The sequence below is a fragment of the Dasypus novemcinctus genome, chromosome X (genome assembly GCF_030445035.2).
Source record: "Dasypus novemcinctus isolate mDasNov1 chromosome X, mDasNov1.1.hap2, whole genome shotgun sequence".
Taxonomy (NCBI): domain Eukaryota; kingdom Metazoa; phylum Chordata; class Mammalia; order Cingulata; family Dasypodidae; genus Dasypus; species Dasypus novemcinctus.
The window spans coordinates 80,103,181-80,127,041 of NC_080704.1; the positions used below are offsets into that span (position 1 = coordinate 80,103,181).

Consider the following 23,861-nt stretch of genomic DNA (forward strand, 5'->3'; position numbering starts at 1 on the left):
GCCCTAGTCTGTGCCTGCTTCCAAAGCCGCGGTAAGAATGGCTGATTGCGATGCTGCTTTCCGGCATTGTTTACGACATCCCCAGGAGGTCCTAAGGGGTTTTGTTAAGGAAACGTTAGCAGTGGAGTGTTCGACAACAAATTTCGAAGATGCCACCTAAAGGAAAAAGCGGTTCTGGAAAAGGAGGGAAAGGTAGAGTGGCCAGAGCAACAAGGGAAAATGGGGGTGTGCGAGGAGGGATCAGACAGGAGACCTCCAAGGTCCGCCGGGACGAAGGCAGCGGATGGCCGCGGCCCCGTGTTGCTACCATAGATTGTGTCTGGAGTGCCTCCAGTGAGGCTGAGAGGACAAGTGGCACAAGGACCTACTGGAGTTGTAAGAGCATTTTGGGGTATGGTGCAGGAACTGTCCTGGTAGGTGGTAGAAGCCAGTGGGAATAGTTACTCGGAGGTGATGATTTAGGATTATTTCAAGGAGTTATTGGGGCTCTAAATTTTAATCTTATCAAAAGTCAGCAATGAAAAGAAGTCCACATTGATCATGTTCCTTAAAGTTCCCTTTGAAGTGTACAGGATGCCATGTCTGTCATCAGAGAAGGGCTCGTCTATTGAACAGAAATGTATATTTCACTCGCCGTGCTAGGCGCTAAGGATATAAAAATAAGACTCAAATCTTACCTCCTGAAGTAGTGGGGAAGGCAGAAGCACAGTAATTATAAAGCATTGTGCTGAATTCAGTGCTGAGAAATGCATATGGGATATTATGGAGACTGAGGAAGTGTCTCATCTAGCCTGAGGAACAGGAAAGGGAAGACTTCCTGGAGATGACTTAGGCAGGCCAAGATGGGCAGAGGAGGGTAAGGCAAAGCCTAGCTGACACAGGGTCCAGCAGCAAAAGAACTGAGGTGAGACACAGTATGGTGTATACCTTACAGTGTTGCTGGAACAAAAACTCAAATGGAGAGGGTAGCAATGAAGACAGAGAGAAATCAAATCATACATGATGCAAAGAACAGTGATTAAGAGTCAGGAGACCTGTAAAGAAATTGCTGCAATTGCCCTGGTGAAAGGTAAGGGTAGCCTGAACTAAGATAGTGACTGGGATTGGAGAAGAGAGAACAAATTCTATAAATGTTTAGGATGTGAAATAGGACTTAGTGATTTATTGGCTGGGGATGGGAAGGGACATGGTATAGTTCTAAGTTTTCTGGATTGGATTTCTAACGTGATGTTGGTTCTGCAGACTAAAATCAAGAATATTTGGGAGCAAAGGTGGCTCAGGGAGTTAAGCACCTGCTTCCCACATGGGAAGTCCCAAGTTCAATCTGCAGTGCCTCCTAAAAAACAAACAAACAACAAGCAAAACAAATGAAAAAACCAACTCTGGGGTGGTGATGTGGCTCAGTGGTTGAGTTCCAACTTCCCACACATAACCAGCCCCAGTACCTAAAAAAAAAAAAAAAAAAAACTTGAGCAGGATGAGTTTGCTTTTGGATATGTTGAGTTTGAGGTATTTGTTGGACATCTAAGTGGAGACATAGTCAGAAGGTGGTTAGAGTCCAAAGGAGAAATGTAGGTTGTACCGGTAGGTTTAAGAAATTATTAACATGAAGATGATAGTTGAACCCATGAGTGTATGAGATTACCCGTGGCTGGCTTATAGAATGAAATAAGCAGAGGGCAAAAGATTTGATCCTCATGTTACCAAATTTTATCTAGATTCTTGACTATGCTGCAGAAATGAATTTCAAGAGCACATCGGGTGAGTTAGGCCAGTAATTTACTCAGGTAGGGAGGGACGAGAAATGGGAGATCAGAGGTTCCAGGTAGAGAGAAAGGGGCCGAAAAGTGATGAAGAGAGCTGATTTACAGATTACAGTTTCCCATTATAGGTTATAAATGCCCAGGTTTTACTTGCATGGCCACATGGCAGAGGAAAAACAGGAGAGCTGTGTGCAGAGGGCAGGGACAGGTCCACAGGTGAGAGAGAGCACAAGTGCTTGTTCAGGCCTTCCGCTTGGCTTTTTGAACTGTTAAGTTATCCCACCCCTTTACTGGGCAGGGGAGGAGTTCCAGCTGTTCGCTATTTTGGTTGAGTACCCCACCCATCAATCCCCCATGAGGGCCCAATGATAAAGTCCTTGGGGACTATTTGGGGCTTCTCCTGGCTTCCAGAAGAAGCCTTTGTTCTGAATGGCAGAATCTTGGGGAGGGTCTACTAGCAGCCATCCTGGGGGTTATTGATGTCCACATGGGCTCTCCTGTCAGGTTCCAGATGCATCTGTTGCTTCCCTATCTTACTAGCCTGCTTGACTGGGGCAGAGAAAGAGACAAATAGATACAGGAAATGCAGTAGAGTGGTGTCCCAGAGGCCAGAGAAAGCAAAAAGTTTCAGGAAAGAGGATATAGCCTATCAAGCACAGCAAAGAGGCCAAATTAGATAAGAACCAGAAAAATAGTTCTGTTTAGATTTAGAAATGAGAGATAGTCTTAAGGCAAGAGTAGTTTCAGTGGAATTGGGAAGATAGAAGCCATACTGTAGTGATTAGAGGATGGAACAGGGAAGTGATAAGGCAGAGATAATGGGTGTGGACCTCTCTAGAAAGTTTTAATTTAAAAAACATGGAGGGAAACGGACTTTGGCCCAGTGGTTAGGGCGTCCGTCTACCATATGGGAGGTCCGTGGTTCAAACCCCGGGCCTCCTTGACCCGTGTGGAGCTGGCCATGCGCAGTGCTGATGCGCGCAAGGAGTGCCGTGCCACGCAAGGGTGTCCCCCGCGTGGGGGAGCCCCACGCGCAAGGAGTGCGCCCGTGAGGAAAGCCGCCCAGCGTGAAAAGAAAGAGCAGCCTGCCCAGGAATGGCGCCGCCCACACTTCCCATGCCGCTGACGACAACAGAAGCGGACAAAGAAACAAGACGCAGCAAATAGACACCAAGAACAGACAACCAGGGGAGGGGGGGGACATTAAATAAATAAAAATAAATCTTTAAAAAAAAAATGGAAATTGGAGGGCAGATAGAGGAGGACAAAGGATTAAGGAAAAACTTTGTTTCTTCAGAATGGGGAAAACTTGGGCATGAGGATGAGATGAAAGAGCAAGTAGAGTTAGAGAAGTGAAGATACAGGGGAGTGAGATTTAGGAGAAAATAGGGTCCAGGACAGAGGTGGAGCAGTTGACCTTTGAATAGGAGAAGGAACACCTTATGCTTGGTATCAAATTGGGGCCAGGGAAAGGAAAGGGGTGGAGGTTATAGAAGTTAAAGTAGAAGGCAAGGGTACTTGCTAAGACTGAGGGGCAGGGACTACGTAGGGGTCTTGAGGAGAGTGGTAAAGGTTTGAAGGTAATGGGAGAGGCAATGAAAGAAACACAAAATAAAAGGATTGCTTTCAGGGCTGAGAGTTTCCCGTGCATACTATGCTGGTCTCCCATCCTGGAATGACTCCTCTTTATCCTTGTCCTTTCTTCACCTGGTCAGTGCCTGTTCATACAGGAACCCTTCCCTGACTGGCTAAAATGTCCCACTGTGCTTCCCTAGCCCCTTGCCCCTAACTGTCTCTTTGCACCTAATGCATTCTACTTAAATGATCTTTTTACATATCTGTCATCCCCACTAGAATATGAGTTCCTTGCAACAACCTGTGGTTTATTCATCTTTGTATTTTCAGTAGCTGGCACTTAGTAGTTACTTAGGAAACCTTTATTGAGCTTAACCCTTAATCTGGCAGTAGCTCCCAGGAATGCCAGCGTCTCGCAGTCAGTATGCTGCCCTTGACACAGAAGTTGACATAGTAAAATGACATAGGTAAGATGCTGGCTGTGGTTGTTAACCTGAATATCAATAACTTTTCTTAGGAAGGCATCAGTAGACAATGTACTAGCTTCCAGGGATTTAGAAATAAATGCAGTCTTTAGTCAAATATGTATAGTGAGAAATCTTTACTTAAATCTTTCTTTGGAGATTTTTACTTTTCAAAATTGTGAGTGCACTAAGGCATAATTTACAGTGTTTATTAGAAATCTTACAGAGCTCAGGGGTTTTCCCTTTAAAGACAGGATTTGAATTTGGGTCCATAGAATCTAGAGACTCTGAAGCTCTCCTTCACCCATTTTCTCACTCATTTGTGAAGGGTTTATATAGGGCATGAATTTCTGGTTTTAAAAGACGTGGGCCACAGATTAATTTAGCTTGATGTAATACAGTGTTTGGCAGAGTTCTCTTTTGAAGCTTGGTGCTGTGACAGAAATATCAACTTCTATTGTGTGTTGGACTTTTCTGTAATTAGTGAGGTACAGTTTGAATGAGTACCTGTCATCTCTTCTCCAAAGGGGGAGCAGCCTCTGGGAGTGACAGTGCTGACAAGAAGGCTCAGGGTCCTAAAGGTGGTGGCAATGCAGTCAAGGTGAGTTATTATTTCCTTTTTTTTTCCATGTTAAATATAAATAACATATATATAAAAGGGTGTGTGTGAAAGAAAAAGGCAGTTTGCTTATTAATTCAGTCTCAGAGGCTAGCCTAACACTGATATAAAATTAAGATAACAAAAATTGGAAAATATAGACCAGTGTCACTTATGAATAGTAATTCCTTTAAAATATTTTCTTAGTGGTTAAACAGATTCCTGCTTCTCATGTATGAGATCCCATGTTCAATCCCTGGTACCGCCTGAAAAAAAAAGGTTTCATTAACATTAGAAACATAATTTCACATTACCAGGAATCAATCAAATAAAGAGTGAAAGACCTTTTAAAAAAATTTTTCTCAAATGATTTCTTAGACATCAGAATTTCTTCATACTCTTAGTATTGGTCCTCAAAATGTATTGAGTTACATCTTCCCAGTAAGTGAATAAGTTATTTCTTGGGATGAAATCATATTTTATGAACCAAGTTTATAGGTAAGTGTTAAGAGGCACCTCTGCTGAATAAACAGGCTCAGCAAGGGCTCAGGTTTCATTAGATAGCTTCCCCACTGGTGAATTGCAAGCCAGGGCCCTCACTATGAAAATGGGGGTAGAAGACAATCAGCAAATAACTTCTTAAAGTGCTAACCTAGTAGTCCCAGAGGAGTTTTGCCCTGAAAAACTCTGCAAATGGATAATGAAATCTGCAAATGGAACTATACTAAGTGCTATATAACAAGGCACTTGCTGTGTTTTAGCCAGGACTTGGGAGCCTATACATTGATTCATTCATTCAACAGGGATTTGGTGATAGTATGTCCTCTGCCAAGCACTGTACTAAGTTTTGGGGAGTAAAAAGTTAACAAGATTTGGTCTCTGTCATCACAGTCTAGTTGGGGAGCAGTTAGGTAAATAATTAAATTTCACTGCTGAAAGATAAGTTCAGTAATGGAAATGCATCATACAAGTTCAATAATGCATATGCACCATATATATATATACACATATATCTCATAAATGGTATGGGCTATTCTGCCCATCTTTCTACTCAATGAACATATGCCCCAGAGAGAGAGAGAGAGAAACAGATGATATGAATCTGCTTTTTTGTACTTGGCCTCCATCCTTGTATGAAATTCAGCCATGTTAAGTGGGATTCTGGTGTCCCGAGATAGGTCTCTATAAAGCATGGCCCCTAAATACGATCCAGTGTTCAATTGAAGAAGAAGCCATTGTTACAACTCTGGGGGCTGGGGAGACTGACATGTTGGTCTCCAGTATGGCATCTTCATAAGGGGTATTCTAGGGTAATTTTGGCTACATACAGTTTTCACCTAATGTGCTTTCTAGGCCCAAGGCACAGAAGCACAAGCATGCAGGGGACAGCAAAGGAGTACTGGAAAGGAGAAAATATGTCAGGGAGCATTACAGAAGCTGAGGAGAGAGTGGCAGGCAGGGGCCTAGAAAGCAGTGCACCTTATGTATGGATTTTGCAACCTAACCTTAGAGACTATTCCTCTGTTGTATATGGCTTTAAAGAGGCATCTTGTCCTCTCTGGAAAAAAATGAATAAAAAGTTCATTGTAGCTATAAATGAGGTATATGGAAAGGAGTGGCATGTAATTAATAGAAAAGTAGATGATAAGGGTTTTTTCACTAAATATTTTGAGAAAATTGTAGATTCCCATACAGTTATAAGAAATAATATAGAAATTGCATGTATCTTTTACCCAGTTTCCCCACAATGGTCACATCTAGTACCAAACCATAGTTCAACAGGATATTGGCATTGATACAGTCAAAATACAGAATGGCTGCATCACAAGGATCCCTCCTATTACCCTTTTATAGGTATATCCCCTTCCCACCCACTACTACCTCCACCCCTTCCTTAACCTCTGGGAGTAACGAATCTGTTCTCTATTTCTATAGTTTTATAATGTCAAGAATGCTGTATAACTGAAATTATACTGTGTGTAACCATTTTGGGATTGGCTTTTTTCACTCAGCATAATTCTCTGGTGATCTCATTCCAGTTATTGCGTGTGTCAATAGTTTGTTCCTTTTTATTACTGAGTAGCATTCCATGGTAGAACTACCAGAGTTATGTTCAACCATTCACCTGTTGAAGGAGAGCTGAGTTTTTTTCAGTGTTTTTGAATGCCCCATCAGTGGAGGGACCCTGGAATCCACCAGCCTCTTACTGTCTAGGTTTCTTCCATATTCTGCCTTTCTCCTTTAGGCTCCACTCCTGTGCCTACACCCTGCCCTTGTCATCACTATGAGCTGTTCAGCTCCTGAAATCCACCTGCTCACCACAGCTTCCCTACTTCCCCTTCACTTCCTGCCTCCCCAAATCCTGTTTTTCTCCTCACACAGACCTCCAGGTTTTTGAGCCCACCCTGTTCTCCCAGGCTTTGTGTTTGTTCCACTATTCACTGTATTGCCTGTAAACTGGAAATTAAATCTAAGGGCTTGATAATTGAATTGAGCAGCAACTCATTTTCCTTTCAGTCCTCCACTGCATCCACCTGCAAAATTGCAACTTCAAGATCATTCCAGTGGTCTGCTTTCTTTGCACTTAAACTCAGAACTATTGGGCCCTGTCAGAGAGACACATGACCTTGGGGATTAGGGACCACTAATGCATTGTCTGTAACCTTACCTAGGCCCCCGAAACTCCTCAGTAATCTTAGAACTTGATAGATTTTGAAATAACTTCAAACAGGAAAGTTGCAAACATAATACAAAAATAATACAAATAGGGAAGCGGATGTGGCTCAAGTGATAGAGCTTTCGCCTGCCATGTGGGAGGACCTGAGTTTGATCCCTGGGGCCTCCTGGTGAAAAAGAAGAGAAAGCATGCCCACGTGAGTGCCCGCGTGATGAGCCAGTGCCCCGCACAAGTGAGTCACACATAAAGATGATGATGCAACAAAAAGACGATGGGAAGCGGACTTGGCCCAGTGGTTAGGGCAGCCGTCTACCACATGGGAGCTCCGAGGTTCATACCCCGGGCCACCTTGACCCGTGTGGAGCTGACCCATGTGCAGTACTGATGTGCACAAGAAGTGCCATGCCAGCAGGGGTGTCCCCTGCATAGGGGAGCCCCACACGCAAGGAGTGCGCCCTGTAAGGAGAGCCGTCCAGCACAAAAGAAAGTGCAGCCTGCCCTGGAATGGTGCGGCACACACAGAGAGCTGACACAACAAGATGATGCAACAAAAAGAAACACAGATTCCTGTGCCGCTGACAACAACAGAAGCGGACAAAGAAGATGCAGCAAATAGACACAGAGATCAGACAACCGGGGTGGGGGGGGGAAGGGGAGAGAAATAAATAAATAAATCTTAAAAAAAAAAAATCACAATAAAAGTAAATTACAGAGCAATTCCTTTAAAAAAAAAAAGTGTAGCCTGCATAAGAATGGTGCCACCCACTCGGAGAGCTGGCACAACAAGATGACGCAATAAAAAGAGACAGAGATTCCCGTGCCGCTGACAACAACAGAAGCAGACAAAGAAGACGCAGCAAATAGACACAGAGAACACACAACCGGGGTGGAGGGGGGAGGGGAGATAAATAAATAAATAAATCTTTAAAAAAGAGAGAGAGAGACGAAGGGGAGAGTCAAGGTGAAACACATCAGAGACCAGGAACTGAGGTGGCGCAATTGACAGGGAACCTCTCTCCCCATCAGAGGTTTCCAGGATTGAATCCCAGTGAATCTTAGAGGAGAGAAAATGAGAAGAGAAGACAACACAGCGAAAACAACAGGGCAGGAGGAGGGGAAGGGGGAGGGGAATAAATAACTTTTAAAAAATAATAATACAAATAATACAAAATAACTCTAATATACCTGCTACCAAGATATCCAGATTTATCAGCTTTTAACATTTTGCCTCATTTGTTGTATCATTCTTTTTATCTCTAGCTATCTACCTACTAAACTTTTGAGAGTAGGTCATATACATTGTACATCTTCACTGTTTAATGCATCTATATATATTTCCTAAGAAAAAGAATATTCATTAAGTATAGTTATCCAGGTAAAGAAATTTACCATTGATATAAAGCAGTCTTTATTCCTTTTTTTTTTTTTTCAGTTGTCCCAGTGGAGTCTCTGGGGATGATTCTAATGTATAGCCAGGGTTGAGAAACACCAAGGTAGTCTCGTGGGATTGGTGTGAGGATTTAATGAGATAATACATGCAAAACACTTAGCACAGAACCTAGCAAATATTAAGTACTCAATGTTTTAATATTTTTATTACTTTCACAGAGAAAATGGAAACCAGACCTATAGTCAAGAACTTGACCTTCCAGCCTCCTAGCAACAATATTATCTTCACCCACACCTCCCATCTCTCTCATCTCACCTTTATTCCTCTAACTAATCCTTCAGGGAGTACTCTAGATACCAGACCTTACTCCTTCATTTTTTCCCACCCTCCTTCTTTGCTCTGTCTTCAACCTTTCCCTCTTTACTGGATCTTTCCCTTCAGTCTGAAAATATGCCCAGGGATCGTACATCTTCAAAATACATGCATGACTTCAACCCTTTTCCTCTAACTAGAGCTCTTTCTCCTTTTCTAACTTGAGTGCGTACCCCCATGCTCGTTATCGTCCCATTTACCATTACTTCCTCAGTCAACCTTCTGCACTCTGGCTTCTGTGCTTAACACTCTGAAATTTCTTTTGCTAAGTAAATTTATTATACTTATTGCCTGATTTTTTTTTAAAGATTTATTTATTTATTTATTTCTCTCCCCTTCCCCCCCCACCCCAGTTGTCTGCTCTCTGTGTCTATTCACTGCATCTTCTTTGTCCGCTTCTGTTGTTGTGAGCGGCACGGGAATCTGTGTTTTTCTTTTTTTGTTGCGTCATCTTGTGTCAGCTCTCCATGTGTGTGGCACCATTCCTGGGCAGGCTGCACTTTCTTTCACGCTGGGCGGCTCTCCTTATGGGGCACACTCCTTGCACATGGGGCTCCCCTACACAGGGTACACCCCCATGTGGCACGGCACTCCTTGTGTGCATCAGCACTGCTCATGAGCCAGCTCCACACAGGTCAAGGAGGCCCGGGGTTTGAACCTCGGACCTCCCATGTGGTAGACGGATGCCCTAACCACTGGGCCAAGTCCGCTGCCGTTACCTGATTTTTTTTTGAATTACTTAATCCTATTGACCATTTCCTCCTTGAAACTTTCTCCTGCCTTAGTGTCTGTTAACAAACTTTCTTCTATTTATTATTAGGTCCTTCCATTTTATTTTGCTTTTGGAGCTTCTTTTTTTGCTTGTTGCCTAAACATTGATATTCTCCACCGTTGCTTGTAGCCAGCCTTCTTTCCTCATCCTCTTTTCATTCTGCATAATCTCCCTGGGTAATCTCATCAGCTCTCCCTGTTTCAACTACTACCTCCATGCTGATTGCTCCCGAAGTTCTGTAGCTTGAATCTCTTCCAGGTGTCAGACCCAGATATACAGTTGCCAGGTGGTCAGTTACACTTGCAAACCCCACAGGTACTGCAAACTCACATCGAACCTGTTAAACTGTCCAAACCAAAATACCCATTTATTAATTTATAAAATGGCAATGGGATTCCCTTTATGTGACCATAAATGCTCATGTGTACTTCCCCAGTAAATGAATCAGAAAGTTGCTTCCTCAGTGTGAAGGCAGAAAGAGAGCAGTCTGGAAGCTGTTTTACCCAGGACAAATTGAGGTTTGATGCACCATCCTTGTCCCTCAGCAGGCCATCTCTCTAGTGTCCAGATTGCTTATCCCCATCTCTAATGGACAATGCTGGGCACATTCTATAGAAATTTGCCCCTCTGAACCCTGATTTTTGACACATTCTTTCCTTTGATATGTTCATATCTTCAGTGTGGCTCCTCCAGTCAGGAATTATTCCTGTGGGCCTAGGACACTCCACTTAACCCCCTCAAATTTCAGTAGTTTAACCCTGAGTGCCTAGTTTGCTTGTCTCTGAATTTATAAAGGAGACACCCTTTGTGCCACACATACCATGTACAGTTTGAATCATTCTTTTTGAATGAGAAATGGTAGATTCTGTAAAATATATATTGATAAAATCATTTTATAGAATATGCTGGGTTTTTTAAACCACAGCTTTATGTAAATGTAGATCAAATTTGAATACTTTTGTAGGGTTGAATATTAATATTCAACAGATAATACTTATTCAAACTGGTGAATTGTGGGGGATGGGGGAAGATTTTTACCCATGGGACCTCTTTTGGTAAAGAATAATTCCTATTGGGGAGGTTTTCATATCATGCCCATTCTGATAATGTAATAGCAACTACCATTTATTGAATGCTAGCTGCATTATCTCAGTCATCACAACTCTTTGAGGATACATAATACTGTTATTTTCTCCAGTGCACAAATGGGGAAACACTTAGAGCTTTAAAGACTTGCCTGAGATCATACAGCAGAATTGGGATTTGACTCCAAACTCTCAACCATTATTATGTTTCCACTGAGGTATATGGTAAAAAATGAAGGCTATCCACAGCCAGATGCCTGTTTTCCAACTAAATCAGGTTCTAATATAAATACCTAATACAGGGTGCCTAAGAGTTACCTCCTGAGAGCCTCCATGTTGCTCAAATGTGACCACTTTCTAATCCAAACTCAGCATGTAAATGCATTACCTCCCCCTCAGCATGGGACATGACTCCTGGGGATGAGCTTCCCTGGCAACGAGGGATTACTACCAATCAGTAACTGGTGATGCAACTAGAAAAAGATCTTGAATAAAAGGGGGAAATGGTAAAGACAAATGAGTTTATATGGCTAAGAGTCTTCAAAAAAGAGTTGGGAGGTCATCAGAGGGGTTGCGCTTATGCATGCCTCAGCAGGATCCCAGAGACAGCAAAAATAGATACAATCCCAGGTACTAGTGCTCCTGAGGGCTATGGAGACACACAGGTTCTAAGGGTGTGGCAGATAGCTTTGGAATTCAGTGCCTTGCCAGTGGGCCCTACTTTGGAATTTGTGTTCCTGAGTGTGATGGAGTTGGACTCAGACGTGACCTTTCTACACATGCCTCTTCTGTCACTTTTACTGAACTTGTGGTTGGCACTGGAGTTGGTGTATACTCAGACTTGAATCTCTGGACTGTCCATGTGCCAACTAGACCCTGAGCCTCACCAGAGTTGCAACTCCTACTCTCCAGTTCGTTAGACTTACCCAGGTCACAAACGGAGGTGAAGATGGTCAGCCATCACACCAGGGTACTGAGAGCACCTACAACTGCAAGCAGGAGAATCGCATCCATCAACTATGTGGGATCTAAACCCCCTCTTGATCACCATCCCAGGGTCTGCTGAGACCAGCTCAGCCGTAGGTCTGCACAGAGGGAAGGCAACACAGAACTGAAGAAATAAAAGGACAGAAAGAAAGACACAAGAGAAGAAACAAAGGTGGGAACAGGAGACTTCACAGCTTTTGGATCTGAGAGCCTCATCCCTAGTTTTCACATCTATTTATTTGAAAGCTAAGGAGCAGCTGTTTGCTACAGGAAGCAACTTGCAACATCTTATACAATAGCAGAAAACAACTTGCAACATCTTCTACAATAGCAGGAAGCAACAAATAGGTAAGCCAGTTTGCCACAACAAGGGTCCACAGGATGGAGGAATAAAATATGGATTAGAGTGGACTTACTTTTATTCAATTATAGAACTAGTGTGACTAGTAATAGAAGAAACTGTAGCATTGATGTGGAGAAAGTGGCCATGGTAGTTGCTGAGGGCAGGGACAGGGAAGAAAAAATATGATGTGGGGGCATTTTCAGGAGTTGGACTTGTCCTAAATGATATTGCAGGAACAGATGCTGGACATTATATATCCTGCCATAACCCACTGAAAGTACTGGGGGAGAGTGTAAACTACAATGTAAAGTATTATCCATGCAGTGCAGCATTCTCCAAAATGTATTCACCAAATGCAATGTATGTGCCACAATGATGAAAGAAGGTTGTTGATGTGGGAAGAATGGATGGGTTGTGGGGTGGGGTATATGGGAACCTGTTATATTTTTAATGTAACATTTTTTGTGATCTATGTATCTTCAAAGAAATATGATTAAATAAATAAATAATTTTAAAATTAGAAAAAAAAGGGCGGCGGACTTGGCCCAGTGGTGAGGGCATCCGACTACCACATGGGAGGTCCGCGGTTCAAACCCTGGGCCTCCTTGACCTATGTGGAGCTGGCCCATGCGCAGTGCTGATGCGCGCAAGGAGTGCCCTGCGATGCGGGGGTGTCCCTGGCGTAGGGGAGCCCCACTCACAAGGAGTGTGCCCCATAAGGAGAGCTGCCCAGCGCGAAAGAAAGTGCAGCCTGCCCAGGAATGGTGCCGCACACACGGAGAGCTGACACAACAAGATGACGCAACAAAAAGAAACACAGATTCCTATGCCGCTGACAACAACAGAAGCAGACAAAGACGACGCAGCAAATAGCCACAGAGAACAGACAACTGGGGTGGGGGTGGAAGGGGAGAGAAATAAATAAATCTTTAAAAAAAATTAAAAAACAAAACTGATACAGGAAATGGGGTTGTGTTTGTCACCCAGCTAAGCAGACTTACAGGATTTTTAGTTGCCATGAGCTAATGTGGTTTCTCTCTCACGTGAGTAATCCAGACTTAATTGCTCTACTGTGAGGAATCATTTGGGCCTCAAGATAATATGTGTACATACTTTTTTTCTTGTAGGTCAGACACATTCTTTGTGAAAAGCACAGCAGAATCATGGAAGCCATGGAAAAGCTAAAGTCTGGAATAAGATTCAATGAAGTGGCCACACAATATAGTGAAGATAAAGCCAGGCAAGGGGTATGATGGTCTTACCTTTTAAAATTATATTTCCCCCACAGTGGAAACACAAAAATAGGGATCATTTCTATGTTCTGCCATTAATTTTAGCCATGTCTTGGTTTAAAGATCTTAAAAGCAGAAATGTTCAACTTTTAAACAGTTGAATAAGGGTCACATATGTCTGTGAAACTAGGCAGGATCAAATTGGTATAGCCATCTTAAAAGCCCAGCAGTATTGTGAGTGCTTATGTGTTCAGTTTCGGGTTAGACCTCTTCCACCTATTTGTCCTTGTTGAGCCTATTCCTTTACAGCCCAGATGAATAAACATTAGCATTCACGTAGGGAAATTCTCTCATGCTACTCTAGAACTGTTCCCTCTTCAGGGCCATTTGACATTTTGTGTCTTTTGGATTTTTCAGGGTGACTTGGGTTGGATGACCAGAGGGTCCATGGTAGGACCATTTCAAGAAGCAGCATTTGCCTTGCCTATAAGTGGACTAGATAAGCCTGTGTTTACTGATCCTCCAGTTAAGACAAAATTTGGATATCATATTATTATGGTTGAAGGGAGAAAATAAAATCATATGAAAGACTGAATAAACTTTCTACATTGTTTATTTCTTTAGAAGGTATTGAATAACTGTTATAAACTGTCAGTGTGGGTTTGTTGGTGCAAAATAGAGTGGGTGTAGGTTAGTGTAGGTATTTAGTTGGTAGTTTTCAAAGCAAGTCAGGCAGACTCGTTTTAACTTATATCCCTTTTCCTCCCAGAACTACTTTATCTCATTCTCAGCATGTCCCATAAATTAATTCAGAAACCATCTCTAGGGCTTACACTCTTGATGCAACTAAAAATACTGGGCATCAAATCAATAGATTACTACATGAGAGCCATAAAAAAGTTCTTGGACAATACTTGTTTTACAAGTTGGCCAACTTTGACCTTACAGAACAGATGTTATTAGCTCCAGTTGTTATTTAAATGCTTAACATAGTCCATGACACATCAAAGCCATTCAACATTAACTCCTTTTTTTAAAAAAATAAATGTTTATTGTAGAAACAAAGGCATTTAGTCCTGCCTGTGTTGTTTGAACTAGACTAAGCAGCCACTCACCGACTGCTGGTTGAAGGGAAAAATGTCAGCATAAAAAGAATATGAAAAAAAAGGATAATATGCAATTCTCAACTGTCCCTTCCAGGGCCAAATTCTAGGTATCGACATTTTAAAATATTTAAAATGCAATATTTATGACATAAAAAAGAAGTATAAAGAATATTATGAATACTGTATACCTACTATACTGCTTCAGCAATAAAACTTTGCCAAAACAACTACATTATTCTTGACAGTGATTCTTTTAACAGTGTTCTCTCCTTCAGCTGCATTTAATTGGACATTATGCCTACATCGTGGCAACTTCACCTAAAGGCCTTGTTTAAGAAGGTCTTTCCCACTTCAAAAGATTCAAGCACCCCATCAGGTTATGCATCCATGAGATTTTCCCTACTGAGACTAGTGCATATTCCATTCCCAGGGATACACAGATATACCATTATGATATATAGAGATGTTCAAAATAATAGGTACAAGAGTAATGATGAAACTACTTTAGAAACCACATTCACAATGTCTCTAAAAATATATTCTGAAAATCTAATATAAATTTCTAAAAAAAACTTTATATCCTAGCTGGAGTCCTTGCTCAGGACATTGGTTTGCCCAGGATACTAACCAAATGCATGGATGTCATCCACAAAGAAAGGAAGCCAAAGTGCTAGAAAGATGGACTAGAAAAAGTAAACTAGCTTCTGTCGCATAACAAGAAAGCAATTATTGCTACCATGTGAGACAATAGGGCATGAATTGGCCTCTGATAACAGACAAACCTTTAGGAAGTTAGTTTTTTACTGGCAACTAAGATTCTGAAGGAGTTGGTAAATGTAAAAATTAAAAACTTATAAAGATGTACATTATAGCATATGCATTTAATTCTGCTCTGAAATTGCATCTTTTTCAAGTTCAGTGTTTAAACACCAAACCTCATTCATAGTAAAAATAATTGCAAATTAAAACTAAAACAAGATTCCACTTTTCAACTACAAGCTTGGCAAAGTTCAAAAACCTTTAACATATTGTTGGTGAGGATGTGGGGAAACAGGTACTCTTTTTCATTAATGGTAGGAAGGTGGGAATATAAATTACTATAACTTCTATCCAGAGGTTACGCTTATGTAATTCTTAGGCAAGTCTCACTAACTGCCTCAGTAAACAAAGCCTCAAACAGGTGTTCCTGAAACAGCTGAACACTATAGACTAGACACACAACCCCATGAAACCTGTACCCCATTGGTGGGCCTTACCTTGAAATATATGATAACCTATTTCCCCAATACAAAATACTTAGACTCATTTATAATTTCACTACTCATGATTCTTCTACCCCTTTTATTTGAACCTATAGTTAGCACTATACCCATTAAATATATGTCAATCTGTTCATATGCCAGTTGAGCCATCAATCTCAGGAGAGTTGCAGCCAACAAATCCTCTCCAGTTCATCGGACTTGCCCAGAACAACTAACAAAATGATGATGGACAACCCCCAGCCACAAAAGTAAAGAGTATCTACAAATGCAAGCAAAACATTTCCTTCCATCTGCCCCATAAGATCTAAGACCACTCTCATTCTGAAGCAAAGCAGGCATCACCATCCAAAAATCCTCAAAACTGAGGAATGAACAAACATAAGGGGGAATGCAAACATGGACTAAAGTAGATTTATTTTTATTGTAGTAATGGAAGAACTTCTGATACTGATATAAAGAGAGTGGTTACCAGAGGTTTGAGGGGAGGGGGAAGAAAGAATAAGTGGAACATAGGGCATTTTTAGGGACTTGGAATTGTCCTGTAAGCTACTGTAATGATGGATACTGGCCATTATATATTTTGTCAAAATCTGTATAATTGTACAGTGAAAAGTGTAAAACCATAACGTAAACTATAGACCATGGATAGTAGCAGTGCTTCAATATCTGTTCATCAATTTTAACAAAAGTAAGATGTTATTAATAGGAAAAATTTGAGAGGGGAGGGGGTGGGGTATATGGGAATCCCCTATATTTTTCTTTTTCTTTTATTTTTTTTTAATTATTTTGTTTTATTTATTTCTCTCCCCTCCCCCCCAGTTGTCTGTTCTCTGTGTCCTTTTGCTGTGTATGTGTTTTTTTCTTTGCCCGCTTCTGTTGTTGTCAGCCGCACGGGAATCTGTGTTTCTTTTTGTTGCGTCATCTTGTTGTGTCAGCTCTCCATGTGTGCAGCACCATTCCCGGACAGGCTGCACTTTTTTTCGCGCTGGGTGGCTCTCCTTACGGGGCACACTCCTTGCGCGTGGGGCTCCCCTACATGGGGGACACCCCTGCATGGCACGGCACTCCTTGTGCGCATCAGCACTGCACACGGGCCAGCTCCACACAGGTCAAGGAGGCCCGGGGTTTGAACCAGGACCTCCAATGTGGTAGGCGGATGCCCTAACCACTGGGCCAAGTCCGCTTCCCATATTTTTCATTTTAGATTTATTTTTATTTATTTCTCCCCCCTCCCCTGCCCCCAGTTGTCTGTTCTCTGTGTCCATTAGCTGTGTGTTCTTCTGTGTCCTCTTGTATTCTTGTCAGCAGCACCAGGAATCTGTGTCTCTTTTTGTTGTGTCATCTTGCTGTGTCGGCTCTCTGTGCGGCACCATTCCTGGGCAGGCTGCACTTTTTTCACACAGGACCGCTCTCCTTACGGGGCACACTCCTTGTGCGTGGGGCTCCCCCATGCGGGGGACACCCCTGTGTGCACTCCTTGCACGCGTCAGCACTGTGCATGGGCCAGCTCACCACATAGGTCAAGAGGCCCTAGGTTTGAACCCTGGACCTCCCATGTAGTAGGCAGACCCTCTGTCATCAGTTGAGCCAAATCTGCTTCCTCCTCTATTTATTTTTTTTGTCTTTATTCATTTTTTTAATATTACATTCAAAAAATATGAGGTCGCGATATACCCCCCACCCCCCTCACCCCACTACTCCCCCCATAGCAACATTTTCCTCCATCATCATGAGACATTCATTGCATTTCATGAATATATCTCTGAGCATTGCTGTACCTCATGGTCAATGGTCCACATCATAGCCCACACTCCCATGTGCCATCCAGTGGGCCATGGGAGGACCTACAATGTCCAATAATTGTCCCTGCAGCACCACCCAGGACAATTCCAAGTCCTGAAAACGCCTCCACATCTCATCTCTTCCTCCCATTCCCCACACCCAGCAGCCACCATGGCCACCTTCTCCACACCAATGCCATATTTTCTTTGATTACTAATCACAATAGTTCATGAATAGAATATCAGTAAGTCCACTCTAATCCATACTCCACTCCTCCATCCTGTGGACCCTGGACTGGTTGTGTCCACTCCACATCTATGTCAAGAGGGGCCTAGATTCCACATGGACGCTGGATGCAATCTTCCCACTTTCAGTTGTAGGCACTCTTGGCTCCATGGTGTCTCCCCTTTATCTTTTATGTAATTTTTCTGTAATCTAAAACTTCTTTAAGGTGTTGGACTCCCATCTTGGGGAATCCTGCTATGTTCTCAGATAGAGGGGCGGCAGTCTCTCAAGAGCATAGGCAGTGCCTAATAGGACAGGCCAGGCCAGTATGTCAAGCCCTCAGTGTTGTTGCAAGTAACAATGAATCTTGTTCTTCAAGGAGAGAAGCATGGTGGTTGCCATGAGTCTGAGGAGAGGGGGAGGAAGGAATAGGATAGATGGGACATGGGGCATTTTGGGGACATTGGAATTGTTCTACATGATCTTGCAATGATGGAGACAGGCCGTGTTAAGTTTCGTCAAAATTTGTAAAAGTGTGCCTTCCAAAATGTAAACCATAATGTAAATCATTGACCATGGTTAGTAGCAATGTTTCAATATTTGTACATCAATTGTAACAAATGTACCATCCACAGGTAAAATGTTATTAATAGGGGAAATGGGGAGGATCTTGGGTATATGGGAATCCCCTATATTCTGTACATGACTTTTCTGAAACCTAAAACTTCTTTGAAGTGAAAAAAGTAAGGAAACAACCAGCCAGATGTCAGAGAGTAAGGAGCTCCAAGAGTCAACTCATGCTACAGGGCAGTTAGTAATCTCCCAGAGCTATCTAAAGCACCTGTTTGGGGTCTCCAAGAGACCAGAAGAACATCCTGCAACATCTTTGAAAGAATGGAAGGAGACTGCCCATCTGCAGAGAAGATTCTTAAGTAAAGCATTCTATGCCCCAGAGGCCGGTACCCATCCTTCATTGGCGACACAAGCCACGTCAGGAGCTGTTCCGTGGCTGGAATTGGAAGTCCACTTCACAAAAACAGGAAAAGAGGAGACAGTAGAGCACCCAACTTCAGCTACTGATGAGTAAATTTAGCAAGCTAACATATAATCCTAAGAACAGCTGAAGTTTGAACCTGTCCAAGTCAGAAAGAAGCCGGTAGCCAACATTTTAACTCTGGCCCTGGAGAAGTTGGAGGACTCTCATCTCCAGACTTTAAATCATATTACCTAGCTACAATGGTAAAAAAAAACAAACAAAAAACAGCATGGTACTGGCATAAAGACAGACACATACCAATGGAACCAAATTGATGGTTCAGAAACACCCTCATATCTATGGTCAAGTGATTTTTGACTAGCCTGTCAAACCAACCCAGCTCAGGCAGAACAGTCCATTCAACAAATGGTGTTGAGAGAACTAGATATCCATAGCCGGAAAAAGGAAAGAGGACCTCTATCTCACACCTTATACAAAAATTAAAACGGATCAAAAACCTAAATATAAAAAAACCATAAAGCTTCCAGAAGAAAATGTAGGAAAATACCTTCAAGACCTGGTGGTAGGTGATGGATTCTTAAAGGAGGTAAGAGGAAGTTTTAATTAACTTTACTGTAAAAATGTGGAAATATAGAGTTGATGGTAACATTATAGTGAGTAACATCTGGTTTATAAATGGGAATGTGACTGAAAATGGTAGTCTAGGGATGTAAATGCCTATGGACAGAAAACTAAAGAATAATCTAGGGACTGAATATCACAGTAAACCCAGAGGTGGATGAGAACTGTGGTTGAGGGTTTAGAGGTGTCTTTTGTGAGCTAGAGCAGATGTACATCACTATTGCAGGGTAGTGTGAATGTGGAGAAGCACGGGAAAAGCACAACTGGAGAGACCTATGGACTGTGGTTAACAGTAATAATGTAATATTCATGCATCTATGCCAGAGATAAACTGTGTTGATAATGGGGGAGTATGGAAAAAGTGTGCCAAATGTATGCTATGGACCTGGTAGTAATCTTATATTATCTCATAATATGTAACAAATGTTCTACCATGGTGTGACTTGTTGATAGAGGGGTGTTGTATGGGAATTGTGCATGTGTGCACAATTGTTTTATAAGTTTACATCTTCTGTGATAAAAATATATTTAAAAATTAATAATAGAGTGGGTTAGGGGAAATTCACCAAATGTAAGATAAGGACTGTAGTTAGTTGTAAGATTTTGACAGTATTCTTTCATAATTTGTAACAAATGTCTCACAATAATGCAAGTTGGTGGTGGTGGGTTGATGTGTGGGACCCCTGCATGACATTATGCATGTTTGCTTTGTAATTTCACAACTTTTACTATATATTTGTTTATGTATGCTCACATATAAATGATATAAAAATAATAATAGGGTGGGTTGGGGGAAAATACTTTGGTTAGTAGTAATATTTTGAGGGTGGTCTTTAATCATTAGCTATAAATGTTTCACAACAATGCAAGCTGTTGGTGGTAGGGTGAGGTGTGAGAGCCCTGTATGTTTTGTATGTTTGTTTTGTAAGTCCACAAATACTACTATACACTTATTGTTTATGTATGCTTCTATATGACTGATACACTTCAACAAATTTTTTTAAATGTAAATGAAAAAATAAGACACTGGGGGAATAAATGGAAGAAAATGTCATCGTACATGCAAGACAATGCCTTACAGTGATGAAAGCCATAATGCCAAAACTCTTTATTTTTTAAAAGATACTTAGTAACATAAATGTTACACCAGAAATATAGGAATTCTCATATGCCCCACTCCCCACATCTCCCACACCCTCCCACATGAACAACATCCTTTATTAGTGTGGCACCTTCATTGCAATTGACAAATGCATCCTGGGGCATTGCCACTGAGCATGGACCATAATTCACATTGTAGTTTACACTTTCTCCCACACAATTCTGCATGTTATGGGAAGATAAAAAAGGGCCTATATCTGTCATTGCAATATCATCCAGGATGATTCCCAAGTCCTGAAAAAGTCCCCATTTTACACCTGTTTTTTTTTATTTTAAAGATTTTATTTATTTCTCTCCCCTTCCCTGCGCCCCCCCCCCCACCAGTTGTCTGCTCTCTGTGTCCATTCGCTGTATGTTCTTCTGTGTCTGCTTGTATTTTTGTCAGAGGCACCGGGAATCTGTGTCTTTTTGTTGCATCATCTTGCTGCGTCAACTCTGTGTGTGTGGCACCACTCCTAGGCGGGCTGCACTTTCTTCGCGCTGGGCGGCTCTCCTTGCAGGGTGCACTCCTTGTGTGTGGGGCTCCCCTACACGGGGGACACCCCTACATGACACAGCACTCCTTGTGCACATCAGCACTGTGCGTGGGCCAGCTCATCACATGGGTCAGGAGGCCCTGGGTTTGAATCCTGGACCTCCCATGTCATAGGTGGACACTGTATCCGTTGAGCAAAATCCACTTCTCTTACACCTGTTTTTTCCCTCTTCCTGTCCCCAGAGCCTCCAGTGGCCACTGCCTCCACATTAGTGATGTAATTTCTTCCATTGCTAGAATCACAGTAAGTCTATAGTAGAATGCCAGTAAGTCCACTCTAGTCTATAGTTCATTCTCCAGTCCTGAAGATTCTGGGCATAGTGATGTCCTTTCCACCTCTAATTGAGAGGGGGTTTCAATTCCAAACTCCCGATGGATGGGACTCTCCTGCTTGCAGTTGTAGGCATTCTCATTTCCTTGGTATGGTGGTTGTCAATCTTTCTCTCCTTATTAGTTGTCCTGGGTGAGTCCAATGAACTGGAGAGTAGGTGTTGCAACTCCACTGAGGCTCCAGGCCCAGCTGGCATATGGACAGCCCAAAGTTCATCTCTTTGATGTATACCTACAAACTCCAGCACCAACAGGTTCAAATAGAAGGGACAGATGAGCCATGTGTAGGGAAGCCATAATTGAGTCCCACTCTGTCACTCTCAGGAGCACATACTCCAAAGCAGTTTGGCTGAGTTTGGCTTAGAGATAGGCCACATTTGAGCAACAAGGAGGCATTTGAGCTGAGTTTGGCTTAGAGAGAGGCCACATTTGAGCAACAAGGAGGCTCCCAGGAGTATACCAAATTTAAAAAAACAATTTTATTACTTCAAATCATTTTTAATTTTTTGTATTTTGTCATTTTTAAAATTACCATTATTTCATATTCTTCTTTTCTTTGGTTATTTTGTTCACTTCACTTTTGAATAAGTTTTGGATCACAGAAGGGTTACAACTGTGGCAGGGGAGGGTCACTGGTGTAGGGTGTTAATGATGGGGGATCAATTGGAGGAGGTTCACCTGGGGCATTCCAGTAAGGCATATGAATGAGTTCAGGTGTTCATGGAACATTGTCATGGTAGGTGGAGATCCACACAATAACTGAAAGAATATCCAATTCCCTTCCTGGGGGATTCTGCCACATTCTCTAATGGGACCACAAGAATTCCCCAAGTACAGGGGCAGTGACTAGTGAAGGAGGATGGACCATTGATGGGCCCTTGATATTGATGACTGTACTTATGAAAATTTTCTTTTGAAATTGAAACTTAGGCTAGTATTATAGGTTGCCTAAGAGTTACCTCCTGAGAGCCACCCTATTGCTCAAATGTGGTTTCAAAGCCAAACTCAGCCCATAAATGTATTACCTCCCCCTCCCCCAGCATGGGACATGACTCCTGGGATGAGCCTCCCTGGCACTGAGAGATTACTACCAAGCACTAATTAGCAATGCAACTGGAAAAAGACCTCAAATAAAAGGGGGGAAAGGTAAAGACAAATGAGTTTATGTGGCTAAGACACTTCAAAGTGGGTCAGGAGGTCATCCCAGAGGCAACGCTTATGCACATCCCAGAGGATCTCATAGACCGCCAAAGTGGATACTACCCCAAATAGTGGGGCTCCTTAGGGCTCTGGAGACATCCCAACACTATAGGTAGGGCAGACAGCTCAGGAGTTTGGTGCCCTGCCAATGGACCCTACTTTGGAATTTATGCTCCCCAGTGTGATAAAGGACTCAGTCGTGGTTTCCCTACACATGGCTCTTCTGCCCCTTCTATTTGAACCTATAGCTAGTACTATAATTAATAGGTGCATGTCCAAGAGACTTAAATCTTCAGGCTTTCCATGTGCTAATCAGGTCCTAAATCTCAACAGAGTTGCAACACCTATTCTCCAGGTCAATGGACTCACAAGGAAACAGAGGAACAGAGAGAGTCTACAACAGCAAGCAAGATAGTCCCATCTATTTGCCCCATGGGATCTAAGCCCCCTCACAATTAGAGGCAGAGTAGGCATCACCATCCCAGAATCCTCCAGGACCGGGGAATCAACGATGGACTAGAGTATAGAGTACACTTACTGTTATTCTACTACAGACTTGTTATTCTAGCAATGGAAGAACTTTTATGATTGATGTGGAGGCAGTGGCCACTAGAGGTTCTGAGGGGAGGGAGAGGGAAAAATAGATGTAATATGGGGGCATTTTGGGGACATTGGAATTGTACTGAATGACACTGCAATGACAGATACAAGCCATTATATATCTTGTCATAATTTACAAAATTGTGTGGGAGTTTAAACTGTAATGTAAACTATAATCCACTTAGTGGCAATGCTCCAATGTGTTCATCAATTGTAACAAATGTACCACACTAATGAAGGATATTGTTAATGTGGGAAAGTGTGGGAAGGGTAAGGAGTGGGCATATAGGAATCCCCTACATTTTTTATGTAACATTTATGCAATCTAAGTATCTTTTTTAAAAAAAAATTTTTTAAATACACTGGCAAAGAAAAAACTTCTTTAAAAATAACAAAGTTTAAAAAAAAAGTATATTATTTATGTACCAAATAAAATGACTATAACCTCTATGAAGAAAAATTTGGCAATACCTATCAAAATTATAAACATAGACACCCTGACTCAACAACTCCATTTCTAGGAATTTTTCCTATATTTATAATCACATGTATAAAAGGTACAAGGATATTCGTTACAGTATTATTTGGCAATGGAATGTCCATCAATAGAAAATGGTAAATTATCGTAATCCATTCAATAAACTAGCATGCAACTGTGATAAAATGAAAAAAGCAAGGTGCAGTGTATACACTATTATTTGGGGGGGGAAATATATATGTATATATTTGTGCTTATATATACATAAACTGTCTTCTGAGAAGGGCAGTCCATAATTGGAGGACA

General features: G+C 42.0%; 1 protein-coding gene across 2 annotated transcripts; it reads left to right on the plus strand.

The window, feature by feature from the left end:
• The first annotated feature begins 16 nt into the window (after positions 1-16).
• PIN4 (peptidylprolyl cis/trans isomerase, NIMA-interacting 4) lies at positions 17-14,594 on the plus strand. Of its 2 annotated transcripts, XM_071213070.1 has the most exons (5): positions 86-192; positions 935-1,069; positions 4,330-4,403; positions 13,154-13,273; positions 13,676-13,857. In XM_071213070.1, the coding sequence occupies exons 2-5, from the start codon at positions 1,000-1,002 to the stop codon at positions 13,832-13,834; spliced, it is 423 nt and encodes a 140-aa protein (XP_071069171.1). In that variant the 5' UTR covers positions 86-192; positions 935-999; the 3' UTR covers positions 13,835-13,857. The 2 variants fall into 2 exon arrangements, with proteins under 2 accessions (XP_004450494.1, XP_071069171.1); XM_004450437.4 differs by lacking the exon at positions 935-1,069 and having other exon boundaries at positions 17-192; positions 13,676-14,594.
• Positions 14,595-23,861: the final 9,267 nt, after the last annotated feature.

Coding starts and splice junctions, on each gene's coding strand:
- PIN4 (XM_071213070.1), top strand. CDS start 1,000: ATGATGCAAAGAACAGTGATTAAGAGTCAGGAGACCTGTAAAGAAATT. Junction 1,070..4,329: donor TGCAATTGCCCTGGTGAAAG/GTAAGGGTAGCC, acceptor TCTTCTCCAAAG/GGGGAGCAGCCTCTGGGAGT. Junction 13,274..13,675: donor AAGATAAAGCCAGGCAAGGG/GTATGATGGTCT, acceptor TGGATTTTTCAG/GGTGACTTGGGTTGGATGAC.